General features: G+C 47.5%; 1 protein-coding gene across 3 annotated transcripts in view; it reads left to right on the plus strand.

Annotated features, from left to right (window-relative positions):
* The window catches only part of LOC147884135 (paired amphipathic helix protein Sin3-like 3), a 39,020-nt gene extending 24,068 nt beyond the window's left edge, over nt 1–14,952 (plus strand). For 2 of the 3 annotated variants that reach the window (XM_087398227.1, XM_087398229.1), the window contains exons 22-24: nt 708–819; nt 1,005–1,135; nt 14,276–14,952. In XM_087398227.1, the coding sequence (XP_087254353.1) occupies nt 708–819; nt 1,005–1,135; nt 14,276–14,297 (265 nt within the window). In that variant the 3' untranslated portion in view covers nt 14,298–14,952. Of the gene's footprint in view, nt 1–707; nt 820–1,004; nt 1,189–14,275 lie in introns of all 3 variants that reach the window. The other variant, XM_087398228.1, reaches the window with a different exon arrangement.
* Nucleotides 14,953–17,299: the final 2,347 nt, after the last annotated feature.

Consider the following 17,299-nt stretch of genomic DNA (forward strand, 5'->3'; position numbering starts at 1 on the left):
TCTAAAAACTTTTTTCTTCTCTTCTTACTTTGCTTTGTAATAATTCTAAACTCATGAGAGTTGTTCTAGACTTATGGGTGTACACATATTCTCTCACGTTTTGATTGGAACCTCTTGATCAAATTCTTCATTAAAAGAACTGGATTCCTCCAGATTCAATGGGGAGTCATCTAGAGGGCAGTGTAGTCATCTCATTGTGCAAATCTCGCTAGGTTATCTATTCTGAAACCTGGAAGTCCTACAAGCTATGCCATGTGACTGTCTGTGGTAGTTGCAAATTTCAAATGGTTGACTGGCATTTGGTCAATGTGTACAATTTAGGCGAATTTTCCTTCCAATCCGCTTGGCTTGTTAGTCTTGAGCACTAAGAGGGGATCTCTTTAGTGTATTCAGCCAAGTGAAATGTGAGGGCCTTTTATTTGAATATTCAAATTAAAGTCTCTAATGATTTCAGGATACAATTGGACCTTCAGGTTGTAAATGAGCTTTTAAACTTCTTCAGTAGACTACGTTGATAGTTTGGAGAAAAACGGGCCTAATAGGGGGATGGCCTCTTACCTGACTGGTTTGTGGTGGAAGAATTTGCATTCATCATTGAAAAATGGGGCTGGTTGTTACTGAGATTGTTTGTCTATAAGTTCTTGTGGTTTTTTTACCGCGTGTCTTGATTTTTGACATCTACATATGTTGTTAAAAATTTGAAGCAGAAACAAGATTTGTTATGCTGAAGATGACGAGCATACAGCAATGGTGAAAGCAATGAGGAATGTGCGTGTTGCTAATGGCCTGGAGTATAAGATATCGTGCAACACTTCTAAGGTATTTGTGATCAAACTTACTTCCATTATGTGTTGATATTTGGACTGTTTTGTATTGGATATGAGGGCTATGGGATAGAAACTGATTCTTTGAGCAAGGCGTTTAATATCTCCTAGATATTTCAGACTCTATCTTGTCTTCTCAGTGCTGATGCATTGCCAATTTTGTGTTCGTTATTTGTGAAGGTCTCTTATGTACTGGACACGGAAGACTTACTTCATCGCAGGAAGAGAAAGAGAGGGGCCTTCAGTCAAAGTAGGAGGGTGCTTAGGTTTCATAGATGGATTGATAGTCACACCAGCCGTCAGGTGGACAGGTAGTGCAGTGCAAATGCTGTTGGCTCCTTATGAATCAATGTTCACCTCTGTGGTATGTGGCAAAGCTATTTATATGTTTTTCATCCTTTGCCTGCTTGATTTGTGGGTCTCTTTTCTTTTGTATATATTTTTCATCATTTTAACAAGAAGAATACTGCTCAGAAGGAATGAACGAATGTCCACCTCTTTATCATGTGGCGAAGCTGCTCTTTCTTTTCTCCCTTTTCTGCTTGAGACATAGCTGTTTTCTTGCTTTTGTATTGCAGTTTTGTCCTCATTATGCAAAGGAGTTTAACAGGAATTAGGTCACGCCTGTATTCAATTGTTGAGATGTATGTCTTCGTTGTATGATGGATGTATGTCTTCGTTGTATGATGGACTTGATGTTTGGCCGTTTGAAATCTTTGCATCTTCAGTGATCAGTCCTTAATGTTCTTTTATACGCACCTCCATCTAGATTTCTGTAAATTTTGAAGACTCTATAGTTTGTCTCTAAAGAATGGCAGACACAAATTATCAATTGGGCTGTGCTCTGCCTTTTCTCCTTGGGATCCTCTTCAACCCCTTTTAACGTTGCTGTGTAAACTGAGCAAACACAGTAATATATCACAGCAAATATATCTAAGTACACAAGAAGACAAACTTTTTGTAGAATGAAAAAATTTCATCGACATATAATTATCCACCCAGTATACATGATGGAGGGGTCAAGAACCCCTATCTGGATATCTAATTCTTGTGGAAGATACCAAGTGACCTAGAACACAGGAGCAAAAATGTAATTTCCAAACTCTTGGAACAAAACTGACCAAGTTATAGACAGTAGATTATCCTAAACGGACTCCAAAGCAATATCTGATGCAATACTAAAGATTCCTGTGCAATTAACATAGAATTTGAATCAATTGTACCGTGAGAGCCATAAAAGAAAGTAGAACATGCAAGCACTTTATAAGGACTAGAAGAACCATGTCAGAATCTAAACCGCCAACTGAAAATCAGCGCACTCAAACTGTAATTTTATGCATGAGAAGATTCTTTGGGTCACATGCTCTATGTGCGTGCCTCCAAGAGGCACACCAAGGTGTGCAAGGCTGAGAAATATGGCTTTCCATGAGGGAGGCTCAGGTCGGTGCATGGCCAGCTTGCAGGGTTTCGTTTTCAGATGAGATTTGAGAAGAGCCCATTGCCCTCCTTTCAACTTATATTCTCTATAGCTTATTTGCATATGATTTTAACTTTTAAAGCCTTATTATAGTTGCTTTGATCTTCCCATGCGTTTCTATAGTTCCTTGCAAATCTTTTGCCCCAGACAAGAAGTAGCATAGATGGTCTCAAAGTGGGATTTCTTGTTAAAGAATGAAAACAGTTCCTCTCTTGATCATGCATGTAAAATTTCAAAAGATTGAAAGAAGTGCCATATGGATGAAAAGTAGTATGTTTGTTGGTGAACTGTTTGCCTCTTTAGGAATAATTGACTTGGGAAGTCAATGATGCTCTAAAAAAATAGTGGAGCTGCCTCAAGGGCTTTCAAATGCCTTCTATGACATTTTAAGTGCTTGCTTGTTGAGGACATCTACAATAGTGTGTATCAAGTCGTGCTCATGATTAGTCTTGGAAATATCTATGATACAGGCTTTGTGATTTACTCGTCTTTCTAGTACAAACAAATGATGTACTTCCAATTTGCCATATTTGTTAAAAAATACCCAACAGAGGGTACACGCAGCGGAAGACTTATAGTAATGCCCAGGAACTCACACAGTGTGCGGTGTGGGTGTGGAATAACAGACTTCTTTACTTATGTGCATACAATAGGTGTGAATCATCAATAGACAATGAACCAACTAGATAGAGAAACCACCAAAAATATATATTTCCGTCCACAAATATGGACACAATACAAAAGAGACAGATCCAGAGTCCCACCAATGGTGTGGTCCTCTGATCTTACCACAAGGTCCTTCTCCTATCTGCTGGCTATCTCTAGACTCGAGTCCGCGTGCTCCACCTCGAGCGTAAGTAGACTTTCCGTCTAGATCCCTTACACCTTGCTGTCTTTGCACCAGCCTAGGTGGGCAGCACCCTCAGCTAAGTCTGCAGCTACTGTATGCCCTCTTCTCCTCCAGTGATGAGGCCCAAGACAAGCTTCCTGCTGCTCCTTTCTGCTGGTACTTGTGCTGCTCCAAGTGATGATGATCTCAGCAACCTTCTGCCCTAGAAGACAGTCTAGGTTCAGCCTCTCCCTGAGCTAAGTCTGCAGCACCTCAGCACAGTTCACTTCCTGGTCATAGGCCCAACTGCTGCTGCTCTGCTGCTCCTTCCTGCTCCCTGAAGTGCTGCTAGGCTGGATGATAAAATGAGTCCTGAAGCCTCTCCTTTTATAGGCCCTGAGGCCTGACCAAAAATACCGACCAGTCTGCCCTGACTGGGCCGACTGGACAGACTGGGTTGGCTGGCCCAACCGACCTGGTTGGCTCAGCCCAACCAGCCCTATATAAGGGCCCTTCGCTGGCCCTTTGTTCCATGCAGGGTCCAGCTCCTTTGCTGCTGTCCTGCCACCTGCCAGCCCTGCTTGCAAGCCATAGACCTGCCCATAGACCCCCACTATACTGCGCCTTGCTGCAGCCCTTTGCCGGCGCCTTGTCCTGGCCGTACCTCTTCTGTACACTGCCCTGCAGCAGCCCGTACAGCTTTGTACCCTGCTCCGTACACATGCTGATGTCAGCGCGCCTTTCATAGGGTGCTGCTGCAGTCCACTGAGTGCCTCATGCCAGGCCTGATCCAAGACACTGTGTCCCCGCCATCTTCCTGCACATGAGGTGCCCCTGATGCAACCTTTCATCCTTGGGATACCCCACCAACCATGAATGCTCCAGATCTGTCTCAGATCCACACATCCAGGTAATCTCTCTTTGGGCACATCTTGCCCCTAGGTCTCCCTCCCCCACGCTCTCCTCATTTGGGGGCTTACAGATGGGGAGGTGACCTTTCCAACAATATTTGTATTAGCCGTTTGGCAAAGTATAGATGTTAAGATTTTGAGAAGGCTTATGATAGTGTGGATTGGGCCTGTCTTAAGGGCATCGTGAGCAGGGTGGGTTTCTCACAAGGATCGATCGAGGCACCTTTGTCTTCTACTTGGGTAAGATGAGCTGACGCCTCATAAGGGGTCGTACGAGGGGGCCTTTCCTCTCTCTAGATTTGCTGCCACATAAAGGAAGAGAAAGGGTGCCATGCAACAACCCCTTTGGGATACTATTGGCCGCTTTGGCTTATGGCTTTGAAGCTTTTGACTTGGCAATAGCAAGACTTGCTAGTCTCGGAATCGTATGTATTGATCTTGTCCGTACTCTTGTAGTCCGATGCTATCTAACAAGGGGCGCTTGTGGTTTCTTCACATACTAAGAGGGATGTATCATGAGAGGAGATGTTGGGCTTTAAGTAGATTCCTAGAGGTTATATTACGAGAGATACGAAGGTGGCCGATTGACATGGGGATTTGGTGCAAGTTGAGTGGCAAGTTGTGGTTGTGGTGGTAGAAGGCTTCCCTTGCTCTCCTATTTGCTGGTGGTAGGTGACCTTTGTTCTCCTATTTGCTAGCGGACACACCTTGGCTAGTTTAACAAGCTATGTGCACCTTGGCCAGTGAGGTCAATTGATAATCTTGATCGATGAAAAGTAAGGTGTTCCGACTTATTGTGATAGCTGGAATTGAATCACCATTGCAAACAATCTTGTCTTTCGTGAAACTATTGTAATTAGTTTTTGGCTATATCAAGTATGGCCCCTTGACCTCTTTGTTGTACATCTGTGGACAATTGGACATACATTTCACCAAAAGCTTTTTCATGGATGCATGTGTCCATGTGTGAGCTCGCTGGGAGTCTATATGAGATGAACTTGTGCATCTATGCTTCTGTGTACAACACCAAGTACATTTGAGATGTCTTCATGACTATTCATCCATCCATGTAATTACAATGGCATACTTATGTAGTAAGTAAACCCCATGTTTCACTTTCTAAGAATCGGTTTAGTGTTTCCTGTATAATCTTTGTTAGTTTGAATTCTCAGTAGTTGAATACCTCTGAGTATTGCCTATTGCCTTCTTGATGATAGAAAAAGAACTGCGAGGGCTTTTGTGAATCAGAGCATCTGTAGCCATATTCTTTTTCCTAGGGATGCCCTCATCATCCTAGCATTTACTAGAGAATTGCCTTCAAATGCTTTATCCGTTGTGTTGATCATGAGCCATTTTTTTTTCTAACCAGAAAAAAGAGCTTTTTATTAATGCTAGACCTGCAAGTCAGCTGTCCCAAGGCACCTTCGAGCCTTGGCGTAGGCCAGCCTGCATCCTCGAAACCCAGCTCATTGCCTAGTGTATCTCCGAGACAAGGGCTAGCAACTGCGGGGGGGGGGGGGGGGGGATACAACCAGCGAATCCCTTGAGACGTGAGAATGTAAAAAACACATGCAGACCATGTCTTGCAGAAACGCTCCCACCTTTCGGCGGTCGCTCTAGAGTTTGATGCCCGCGCTCTCAGATGCCAGACAGAGTATAGATGATATCATGCCAAATAGCAACCAGAGTGGCCGCCGGTGGAACCTGATGACCTCCCATCACCAGGCTGCAGCACGCAACCTAGATTTTCCATGCCGTGATGTTGGGCACTATCTCCCACACACCATCCTCAGGAGCCAAGGGAGGACGGTGTTGGGTTGGAGGGGTCGCCTTGTGCAGCTCGATCCGATGAATGCTTTATCTGTGTATCCTGTAGACTGGGGAAACCTCATCAATGTGGAAGGCATGACCCCCCTCTGTCAACCAAGCCACCATGCCCTAGGTGAAGTCTCGGTGGATATTGTGGATCTGAGTCACAATCCGAAGGGAGCCTAGCCATATGCTCTGGGCACTCGGGCAGCTCCAAAGGCAGTGGGGGAATGTCTTCAAGACTCCCTTTGTGCAAATATAACAACGCTGATCCACCCTAATTATCTCCAACCAAGGGCCAATGGGCAGACCCCCATTGAGCGGTCAACCAGAAGAAGTATGAGATCTTTCGGGGTTACACGCTAGACTAGAGCCTCGTCCAAAACCTGAGAAGCGTGCTGCTCCTCCTAGTGTCCCTCTCACGAAGGAGTCCAGGTCAATGTCTCCATCTGTAGTCGCCGTCCAATCCATGTCGTGTAGGAGAAGAAGTCTATCTCCTCTACCCTCTCCGTGTGACCTACTTTGGATGGACATAACCACTCTCCTAGGTCCCACTGAATCTCCCGAAGGGGCCACCACAGTTGCCTCCGAGGGATCTCTTGATCGGAGATGTTGGGGGGGTCGATAAACCATGCCTTGCTTGGACGGCCTGCTATCCTGATCAGCTGCTAGTGTAATGGGTCGAGGCTCCCATCCATCTCTAGGTCTCCCTCTGACAACAATGACTGAAGAAGTCTCCCCATCCCTACTTTGAAGAAGCTGACTCGACCACGGTTGTGCCACATCATGACGTGCAGAGGGACAGCTGTCCTAGAGAACTGTCCCAACCATCTGTACCTAGGTTTGTAGAGCAGCCCTCCATCCCTCTAGTATGGCTGCGTCTATCCCCCTCATCCTGTTACCGGCTCCTTGTAAGTGTGAGATAGCCCTCAGGCGCACCTTGGGTCTGCTGGGAGTCTGCTCTAGGCCCCAAATGAGCTGGCTGGTCCGCTGTCCTACTGAGCTCAGCCTATGTGTGTCCGCTGTCCAAGCATACAACCATTCTGGTACCAAACGAGGGGCTGGCGCTCACTCTCTACACGTAGGTGGGGCCGTACGAGTCCCCTTGCCATTGCCAACCCCTGAAAAGGCTCCGCATCAGTGGAGATCCTCTACTTGTGTTAGCCACCGATGTGACTGCTGCCACTGACCTCGTGTGCATGGGGTAATTTTGAGAAGCCCTTGCTGTAGTAGGAGCTTCTAGGGCTCTGTATCTGGGATAAGTTCGTGACCCACTAGCTTGCCTTAAAGGCTCTGCTTTGCATCTTCGGATCAATGATACCCAAGCCACTTGAAGCGTGCGGCATGATGAGAGTTTGCCAAGCAACCTTGGCCGTGGTGTTCCTTGTCGTGTCCTAATGAGCCCATAGGAATTGTGCACTGGGCGTTTGAGTTGTCCCATGAAGCCCCTATGAAAGCACTAGTAGGAGCGATGTACCAAGCCGTGGCTAAGAGAACTTGGTTGGCTACAAGAGCCCTCCGTGCTAGGGAGAGTTTGGACGAGCTCAAGCATAGAAGCTTCTGTCACACGCTGTAGAGAACTAGGGTGATTTGCTACTGCGCTATATTGTTGATCCCTACCTGATACCCTAAATATCTCACTGTCTACCCCCACGGGATCCACTAAAAACCAAAGGCAGCGCCCCAATCTCGAACCTCTTGGACCTCCTCCATCCTTGTGAAGAAACCGATCAATTTAGTCCATTTGATCCGAGCCTTGGAGGCCTCACAATAGTAGATGGCCAAAGCTCCTCTAACTGCCTCGAGGCTCGAGCTCCTCCTCCTGTTGGATCGAAAGTCTCATCCTTGTCAATCCTACGGCCTGGGAGCATAGGAAATAGCCAAGTGCCTCGGCTTCAAAGAGGAAAAGGAAGGGGGCCAACGGGCGGCCCTGTCGTACCGAGCGGGAGAGAGAAATCGTCGCCAGTGTGGCCACTGATGAGCATCTGGCTAGAGCTCCCTGTATACAGGGCTGAAATCCCCTGAATCCACTGGTCTGAGAAACCCAAATGGTGCATAGTGCCCTCTAGAAAGGACCACTCTAAAATATCATAAGCCTTCTTAAAGTCCAAGAGAAGGATGGCTAGGGGTTATGACTTCTCCTTGGCCCAGTCTATGGCCTCCGAGAAGGTAAAAATTGTTGTCTAGGATGCTGTGTTCCTTAACAAAGCCTATATGCGTATCATGAATGATGTCGGAGAGATGGGAACCCAATCGCAAGCTCAAGACCTTGGCTAGGATCTTGTATGCGGTATTAAGAAGAGTGATCAGCCTCCACTGGCAGGTGTCGGACCTGTCTCCTTCCTTTAGGATCAAGCGAATCCAGCGCCGGCTTAGAGGTTGAGGGAGCGAGCCTGGAGTCAAAGATCTCCTAACAAGCCTGCCTCAATGGGGTGACAATAAACTCCCAAAACTCCGAAAGAAGGCTGGAGTTAGATGATCCTCCCTAGGCACTTCTTGGGAGGGAGGGCCTTGAGGGCCTTATAGCTCCTCATTCGTGAATGGTGTCTGTAGCTGTCTGCTCACTCTCAATGGGACGACCTGGTCCCAAACTGCCTCCCTGGGTAAGAGGATTGAGGGAGTCTCCACCTCTGACTGGAAAAGCTGTTGGTAAAAATCCGTGGTCATCCCAAGGATTTCCCGCGGTTCTGAGTGTATTCGACCATGCTCATTGCACAATTTTTGGAACTGGGTGCTTGTTGATTGGGGTCGCATGCTCTAAAAGAGATGCTTGGTCATCTTGTCTCCTGTTGCACCGACCTGGCGCGAGAGGAATGGTACGAGAACTATTCTCGCTAGACCTTTGTGGGATGTAGCTCTAGCCTCACTCTCTTGTGGCGATCGTTGAGCCACTGTAAATGTGGATCTTGTTGTCTGAGTCTCTCGATGGAAGCTAAGTCTTGTCGTCGGGGCTCTCTCTCGCTCTTGGAGAGCGTGTCTCCACTTGAGGGCTTGTGACTGTAGCTCTGTGCTGCTCCTTTGAATGGCATCGGCCACCTAGGCGGCCCAACCCTTGCTAGGCCTCCTCTTGGCTTGCTGCAGTACCTCATCTTGCAAAAGCTCATCCGGGATGTGAACTCCCCTTTGGTGGAGACCTCTATGGGGCTGATCTAAGTGCATTCCGTCGGGGGGTGGTCCAATATTGTAGTGCATGCGAGAATCCTTGTAGAGCACTCTCTATGAAGTGCCTAGTTGCCAACGTAGAACCGGTCCAGATGCTCTAGCAGCCCATCGTGTCTCCTTTGTCTAAAGGAAAAGAGGAGGCTGCTAAGATCCTAGTGGACTTGGCAGATCCTAGTGGACTTCGTCTCCCTCCATGGATCCCTGCCATTGACTACAAAAATGAATTGCTCCCAAGTGCTCCTCTCTACTGTCGGCATCTCTACATGAGAAGTCCCTCCTTGTTTGTACTCAACGAACTCCAGATTGTTGAAGTTGCCCCCCACAATCCAAGAGTCTACATCCGGGAGGCACTTCGTCAGATGTCTCCAAAAGGTCGGGCGGTGCTGTCGGCAGGGTGGTGCATAGAGTTCAGGATGCCAATCATAGACTCATCCAGATCTCTCTTCCTGTGATAAGGTCCCCTTGATTATACATCTCAGGAGCTACTACCTGGAACATCGAACTGCAGACACCTCCGCTGTGGCCTACTGCGAGAGACCACACCTCTGGGCCTCTCTCTGGAAGCACATGATGACGATGGCTGATGTCTACTGTTGAAAACATATGCTCCTGAAATAGTAGGAAATCCATTGTTTGTCCTACCTCTGCCTTTTGCAGCTCTTGTCGGAGTAGCAAATAGTACGGTTGGCTTCTTGCACAATCACGGAGATTGTGCACGTTTTGGCTAACCATGGTCCAACTCCTGAGGAGGAGGACATAGTGAACAAGACTCGTCTGTGTGTGGGAGCCTGCACCACAGTTTGAGACTTTTGAGACTTTGGGGGGGCTTGGAAGGGGAGTAGTCCGTATCTGTGCGTGTGCGCACCACGGGCATGACTGGTTCAATGCCTACCTTCTGTGCCCATTGCATCATGAAGGAAACGTCTATCCCAAACCTCTCCGCACACTGTTGAAGCGTCCAATAGGTGGGATGCGTGATCTCCACCTCTGGAGGCAGACGGATCACGGCAACTACAAACCCTCTCCCAGACACGATGTGGAAAAGCCAAGTTGATAAATGGGAGAGTCCTGTGGTTGCACCATAGGTCAATCCCCTGCGGACCCATCTATTGCTCCATCATGTGATACATGTGCTCACACATCATGCAGTCGGACTAGTACGGGGTCCACTGCTCCTTCGATGGAGGCGAAATGAAGCATGGGAGTTGACGACGCCGATAGAGCCCCCTTTGAGGGGCTATATGTAATAAAGGGGAAAAAAGAGGGAATTTAGAGGGCCTTTAGAGGCCTCTTAGGTGGGAAATGTGGATGGACTATATAGATTAGTCCCCATCCACCCCTATTTGTGTACCTAATGTTGCTACATCCAATCCTGTCTACTCCCACCTCCTTCCTCCTACGTGCTACCTACTCTCTCTCTCTCCCAATCTCTCTTCCCCTCACTCCTTTTCTCTCTCTTCCTCTCCCTCTACCCCTTTCCCTTCTCTCTCTCTCTCTCTCTCTCTCTCTCTCTCCTTTTTCCTCTCCCCTCTCCTCACCCCCCCTTTCCTACCATCTTTGGCCTTGACCAATTCAGCCCCTACCTTCTTCATTTCACTGTAAAATCAGCACAGTCATTCCCAAAGATAGAGGATATGCGTTGGGGATCTCCAGACAGTTCCAGGGTCCCAATCTTTAGAACTCTCGAGGAAATGGCTGTCCAAGACGCGGTCTAGGACCCAGTGGCTAAAAGAAGCGGCCACCTGTTCTGGATGATGTCAAAGAGGCCGTGTCTTGGGTAGATCGGGTTTGTTGTTGTGGGGGTGGAGTCTCAGCTTGGGGGGGTAGGCTGGGGAGAGAGGCCCCTACTTTCCTCGCTCGTGGGCTGGGGGGTAACTTTCCTCCTAGATGAGGAGCTACGGAGGGAGGAGTCAGGGGAGGGGATTGGACAGAAGCGGGAGCGGGAGCGGGAGGGGGCGGGGAAGGGGAGAGGGAAGAGCGGACAGCGGGATGCCGAGGTGGGGACAATGAGGAATGCGAGGGAGGTGGAGGGTGGCTAGCCAAAGAAGAGGTCCGACACTAAAGCTACTGCAACTCCAGAACCCCTTGGCTACACCGGTGGTAGTGGACCCGGTGATGGATGGAACGGTTGACATTGGAACCTCGGAGGGTCTCGCCTTTTGTTGCTTTAGCCCCAATACCCTATGGGTCCTCTTGAAGGTCGAAGGTGGTCTTGTCCTCTAGCAGGTGTAGGTGTGTAGAGGGGGTGCTCCTTGGGTGCTCACCTTGCGCCTGGGAAGTAGCCTCACTCTCTGTTCGCAGCTTCTTTTTTCGCCTTTCTTCTACGGTTCTACTCGGCTTGTTTTCTCCACTTTTTCTTATCTTTGGTCCACTTTCCATCGGATGGCTCCACCCAAGGGGCTGGGACCCGTGTTGCTAGTGTTGTTGATGTGATGCTTTTGGCTATAAGCGCGCTGAGGTCTTGCTGCTGTGGCACAATTTGCTATCCCTAGTGCGTCTGCGAGTGTGGGGGAGGGGGGGGGCTCGTCTCTAGCCTCTGGGGCAATCTCGTGCCACATGTCCCATCAGATGGCATCTAAGGCGTTGGCCCGGGAGTTTTGAGATCTCTACCCTTTGGCACAGCTCCCCCTTGTCCAGTGTCTCAAGATAGATCTCCTTCGGGAGAGACTTTGGGCACTCCACCACTAGCCGAAGTCTGGGGATTCCGTCATCCGCTACCATCGATGCTGTTGTGTCTCATGGGGACTCCAACACGGTGCTAAAAGCTCGACCAATAGATGGGAGAGTGGCTCCGTACTCTCTCTCGAGCCTCAGGAAGCGGAGCGTCACCAGAAAGCGGGGCACATGGTGAGTCGTGTCCATGTCCTCCACCGTAAATCCAAGGTACCAAGGGAAAAGATATACCAAGTGTGGGACGAGGAAGATCGGGTTTCTCTCCACAAGGACAAGGTGGTCTCCGTAGAGCGTAGCTGAAGGAGAAAGACTTCCCTACCATGGATGGTGACGTCTTGGATATGGTCACCTTCCAGTGCTAAGCTCACCTGGATCCACTGATGAACTTGTCGCCTTCTAGGAGTAAGGCCTACGATCGTGCCTACCGCTGCTTTTTTCCTACAGTGATTGAACTGCTTTGATCACCTATTGCTCATCTTTCGAAGAGAGAAGAACCTTGACGGTAGTGGGATCCGAGGGTGCTGCCATGAGAGCCCTTCTGGCCAGACCGAGGTCACCACCAAGAAACTTTTGCTCCATGATAATGCAAAAAACCACCTGCTGCAGAGAGGAGGAATATGGAAAGAAGAAAAAACCTTCACCGCTCCAAAGAGCCAAGGAACAAACACCTGCTTAGGCTTCTTTGAACACTGGAAAGCCCTGTAAACGGGTTTTTGAGTCACAAAGAAACTCCTTGGGAGGGAGTGAACAGCCCGAGTTTGGGGTCACGATACCTCTGCAAGGAGAAGGCAGCCTGGAAGGGGCCGCCACTTGTCTGAGAGGCCTCCCACCAGCTTGGGCTGGTGAAGGCAGGCTCAAGCCCAAAGGCCCGGGTGCCCTTGGCACCCAGCTAACCACAGCGGCCATACAGGAAGCCAGACTGCTGGGCACGCCTGTGGCGCTGGCTGCCGGCTGCCTAGGCGCAGTCACGAGCTGTGCATGCTGCCCCCTTGGGGTGCAGAACTGCACCTTCGAATTTGGAGCTACGCGTTAGAGCACTGAGATGCATAAATTGCGCTCTCTCAATTCTTCGTGTGCACCAACGAGCAGCCACCAGCTGCACACTAAGGTACGTGTGTGCACTGGCCCTTAACTGCACACAACGTGAGCATGAGCTTCATCGATGTACTGAATTTAACTAGATGTCAACATTAAACACTGGCGTGACTCGTGGGCACTGGCTGCCCTTATTTCTCCAATTGATCTCCAACTCTCTCCCCCAATATATCTATCACTCTCAGTAGATCTCGAACTCTCGCTCTCAATCTATCTGCTCTCTACTCTCGGTATCTCTCTAACTCTCCAACTTTCGCTTTCTACATTCACTCACTGTCTGATTCTCAGTACAGTCTTGTTCCCTCTCACACTCGACCTATAACTCTCACAGTCACTCATTCTCTAGCTTTCACTCTGACTCTCACTCTCTAGCTCTCACTTTATCTCTTTTGTTCTCTACGTCTCTCCCTCGTTCTCACTCTCTAACCTCCTCTGCTGCCCTGGACCCATCGAGTAGCCGCCGCCAAAGCCCATGGGAGGAAACAACACACATGGAGCAATCTGGAAGAGCTGCCACCACAGTAAATGTCGTACTGTTTTTTTTAATAGACGCCGTCATGGATCGCGACAATCTGCCACCACCAGTCCATGGGATCTGTGCCGCCGCCACATGTCACGCACGTGCCAGCCCGACGCACACTGTTGGGCCACGCAGCCATGCCACGTGGCACCAGGAGCGCACCGGGTACGGGGTGTCCCAAGCCCCGCCCCCTAGCCATGCAAAGCTCTCTCTATCCGTCCAAAAAGTTCCGGGAGGGATGAGAGAGAGAGGGGAAAATGAGGCCATATATACAAGGCCTCCACAATCACACATTTGATTATGGGACTAAAGTCCCCATTGTACACGTGCCAATCAGCGGTGAGCCCTCCAATTAACCATACTCCGGCGCCCAAACGAGGGGTGAAGGCCAGCACCTCCAACAAGCAAGGCCTTTCTTGTTGTCTGGTAGACTTCGGAAGATCGTTTCTGCATATGAATTCGTTGACCACTGCTTCCAGATCTATTGTTTGAGAAGTCCTTAGCAACAACAAGCTCTCATGGATGCCATCAATTCATGGAATAGGAATACGGGACTTGATGATGATCTTGTTGCACACGGTGGGTTGAGCCATGGTACTGCTTGAAGAAAGGATAGCAGTGGCAAGTAATGAGTTACTTGGTCATATGGAGCTTTCTTGAATCAACTCCTTATGTTGGCGGTCCAACTTGTGCTTCATGCAACCTGCATGGGATCTCGTGTGAGGATCCTACTTTCTGGTGTTATTGAGCCTGTTAGGAGGTAGAGGAGGCAGCAAACTAGTTTCCGGTTGACTATTGTGGCCCCTTGCAAAAGATGAAATTGAAAGAACCTATTGATCATTGAAACATTTGGTTGCCAATATCCCCCCTCACCAAACAGTTTGCTGCACGTGTTTGCATATATTTGAGTGGTTATCCTGGCTTTAATGCAGTAGTTTCTGATATACATGTCATTGCCTTTGTTGCTATCAACAGGTGGAGTTATAAAAAGGTTTGACTTACTGCGAGTATATGGTGGAAATAATGTGCACTAAGCTTTTTAATTCCATTTATTCCTGTACCATACATTGAGAAGTGTATCACTCTCTGATCTCACTGAATGTGAGATGCAGAATGATGAAATTAGCCTATCAAAGGAGTGTTTTAGAAGAAGTTATCTAGTTCTTACGGTAATCCAAACTTTGTTCAAGTAACTTCAGAAATAGGAGATACATGGGCATTTTCTGCAGGCAAGTTAAAAGTGTATCTTTTGGGTAGGGGGCATTTCTTTGCTGCCCTTGCTTATCCCATTACTAGGCTTTTGCATGGAGATCAGGGATTTCCATTGTAACGTAGTAAGGAGATTGCCTTGAATGTGCCTGAATGATATATCTCAGTAAGGGCAGAAGTCTATACCAGCTCTCAATGCAGAAGATCATGCCTGATATGGTACTGCCTATAGGCTGATGGTCTGGTAGGGAAATATTAAAATTTTAAACAACCTATCATACCTCTTGTCCGGGTTTTTGTAAACAAGGGCCATTTTACCTTATCTTGTAAAAAGTATAGTGGACATCTTGGACTGCAAGTAAATTTTGCACTCTCAAAATCGAGGGGGCTCAAAGTGTATTCTGTTTATTGGAATTCAGTTATTTTGGAGCGAGTGCTGCTCAGATTTCTGGCTCGTTAATTTAATTTGCAAAGCATATCTACTCGTTTATCTGTTACACGCGGGATTCTGGAAGCTGCTTTGAATAACAGCAAACTCTCTGCAGTGGAATCTTTTCATGGCTACATCTTGGTTTACTGCCTTCCCTCGCAGTTTGCACTTTTTGAATTTTAAAAAGAGGATTGTAAATCAGTAATGGCATCATTTTCGAAGAGAGATAGCAAGCTACAGAACGGAGAAAGCTCGTGTTGTGCTCAAATTTAAAATTTTGGAGAGAGATGCTTAGAGAGCTACTTGAGATATCATTTTGTAACTATTTTTCATGTCGAAAGGAGAATGCCAAAAACAGGCAGAAAATTTAAAGATCCTTCAATGACTCCACATTCGAAGCCATGTAATTAAATCGTCTTACAGCCAAATTTGTCTGTATATTCAAGGTTTCTTGTAGGCACTGGGATATAAGGTTCATTTCAGAATGCTAATTGCTATTGTGGTTACTGTTGAATGTAGAATGGAGGGTCTGCAGTGGTAAGCAATTGAATGCACAAGAATGGTCAGGCACAATTAAAACCTAATCAAATAGTTGGGCTGTACACTTTTTTCAAATTCCGGGTCTTCAAATTGGGTGGGTTTTGGTTATATTCATGTATACCTGTGGAAGACAGAGTGCTGCTCTTGTTGGCATAGCTTTTGAGCTTGCATGCCATGCTTTTTCTTTTTGCTCACATCGCATCATCAGGTTATTAAAGAACTTGCTGTAACATCAGTTTCTTGATGTTACTACTAATACATGCCTTATTTTCTTTCAAGCTACACTTCTTAAATTTCAGTCATAATTCCATTGGTACTAATAAGGTTTGTCCTCCCTCTTGGGAAACTATTAATTTGGAGGTATTTCATACATCTTGGACATGTCCACTGGCACGTTTTGTGCATTCACTGTTCTGGGCTCCAATTGTAATTTGTGGGAATTTCATGCATTCTTTGCATCTTTGTCCTCCCACCGTGCTCTCCCTTCCAAAAAAGAAAAGGGTAGTGTGTGGGAGACAAAACCCACAATGAGCACATGCACACTTTTCATCATAGGATCCAAATGTGAGAGGGAGAGAGAGAGAGATGTATTACCGTCTTTGGGAGGTCTCGTGGGCCTATGAGACAAAGTACATTATCATATTCATACAAGGCAAAGGGCTCACTAAATACTAAACTAAGCTGAAAATCAAAGCTCAAAGCTAGAAACTAACACTCAGCCCCAAAATTTGAACACATAGCGAGGTGCCATGGTGGGGCTCTCTTGTGAGCTGTTAAAATATATCGTATCTATGTTCATTGTGTCGTCTTTGGTTTTGGCGGAGTCATGGTCGTCGTTATCTGGGTATTCCGTGGGACATATTGAGAGTGATGTCTTTAGTTGGACAGTCTCCTTGGAGTGATGCATTGTTGAGCTCGATCCATCCCCCTCTCGCAGTATTGTTCTCTTCGGCTCTTTGATCGGACACAATAACGTCTGTCTATGTCATCGCATCTCCATCAAACAGAGACTAACGCAGACTTGGTAGTGGAAGTGAATCGATAGGGTGAGAGACTCAAAACCGTGCCCTTGAAAGGATCAATGATACCATCATAGTAAACTGGGCAAATTATATTGGAAATGCTCCTCTCTCTCTCTCTCTCTCTCTCTCTCTCTCTCTCTCTCTCTCAAAGTGCATAGTTTGCATATCCGTTGCTCTCCAAGTGTATCGGTGGCTCCTCGGTTGATGGGACGAGACCCGCATTTGTCTGATGGCAATCTTGAGGGCACGAGACTCGCTTGTCCTCCAGATAGTGGGGTTTGATAATCACTCCATTCTTTGATATTTTCAAGAAGTGGTCGTGGTAGAATCGGATCTTGGTGGGGAACTCTTGGTCACCTTTATTGATAGCTCGTGACGTATGGGGTTGGAGTAGGATCAGTCGTATAATATGGTTTATCTCATCTTGTGGGACCAAGGGATCAAGGGCATCCAAGTTGTGTACTGAAAGGGGAGGAGAGGGTCCATTTAAACAATCAGGAAATGCGCGTGTACCAAGCCATGCGAACCTCACTCTTAGCTAGTCGTACAAACGACTCCAGTGCCACCCTCTGTAGTCTCCCTCTAGGTAAGGCCCAAACCCTATGAAAAGTGATCGTCTGGAAGACGGTATTAATCTCGAGTGGTGTCATGGCATACTCTATCTGTATGATCTGGTGGGGAACTGAGATTGTAGTACGAATCTTAAATCCTAGTCATGTGGAGCCTCTCGAAGCGTTGCTATTTGGTTGTTGACAAGTCCCCGCCTCCCCGTTGTGTACATGGTTGTTGGCCTCACCA

The sequence above is a fragment of the Dipteris shenzhenensis genome, chromosome 27 (assembly GCF_047967505.1).
Source record: "Dipteris shenzhenensis isolate YYH24624 ecotype China chromosome 27, Dip_SZ_1.0, whole genome shotgun sequence".
NCBI classification, from domain to species: Eukaryota; Viridiplantae; Streptophyta; class Polypodiopsida; order Gleicheniales; family Dipteridaceae; genus Dipteris; species Dipteris shenzhenensis.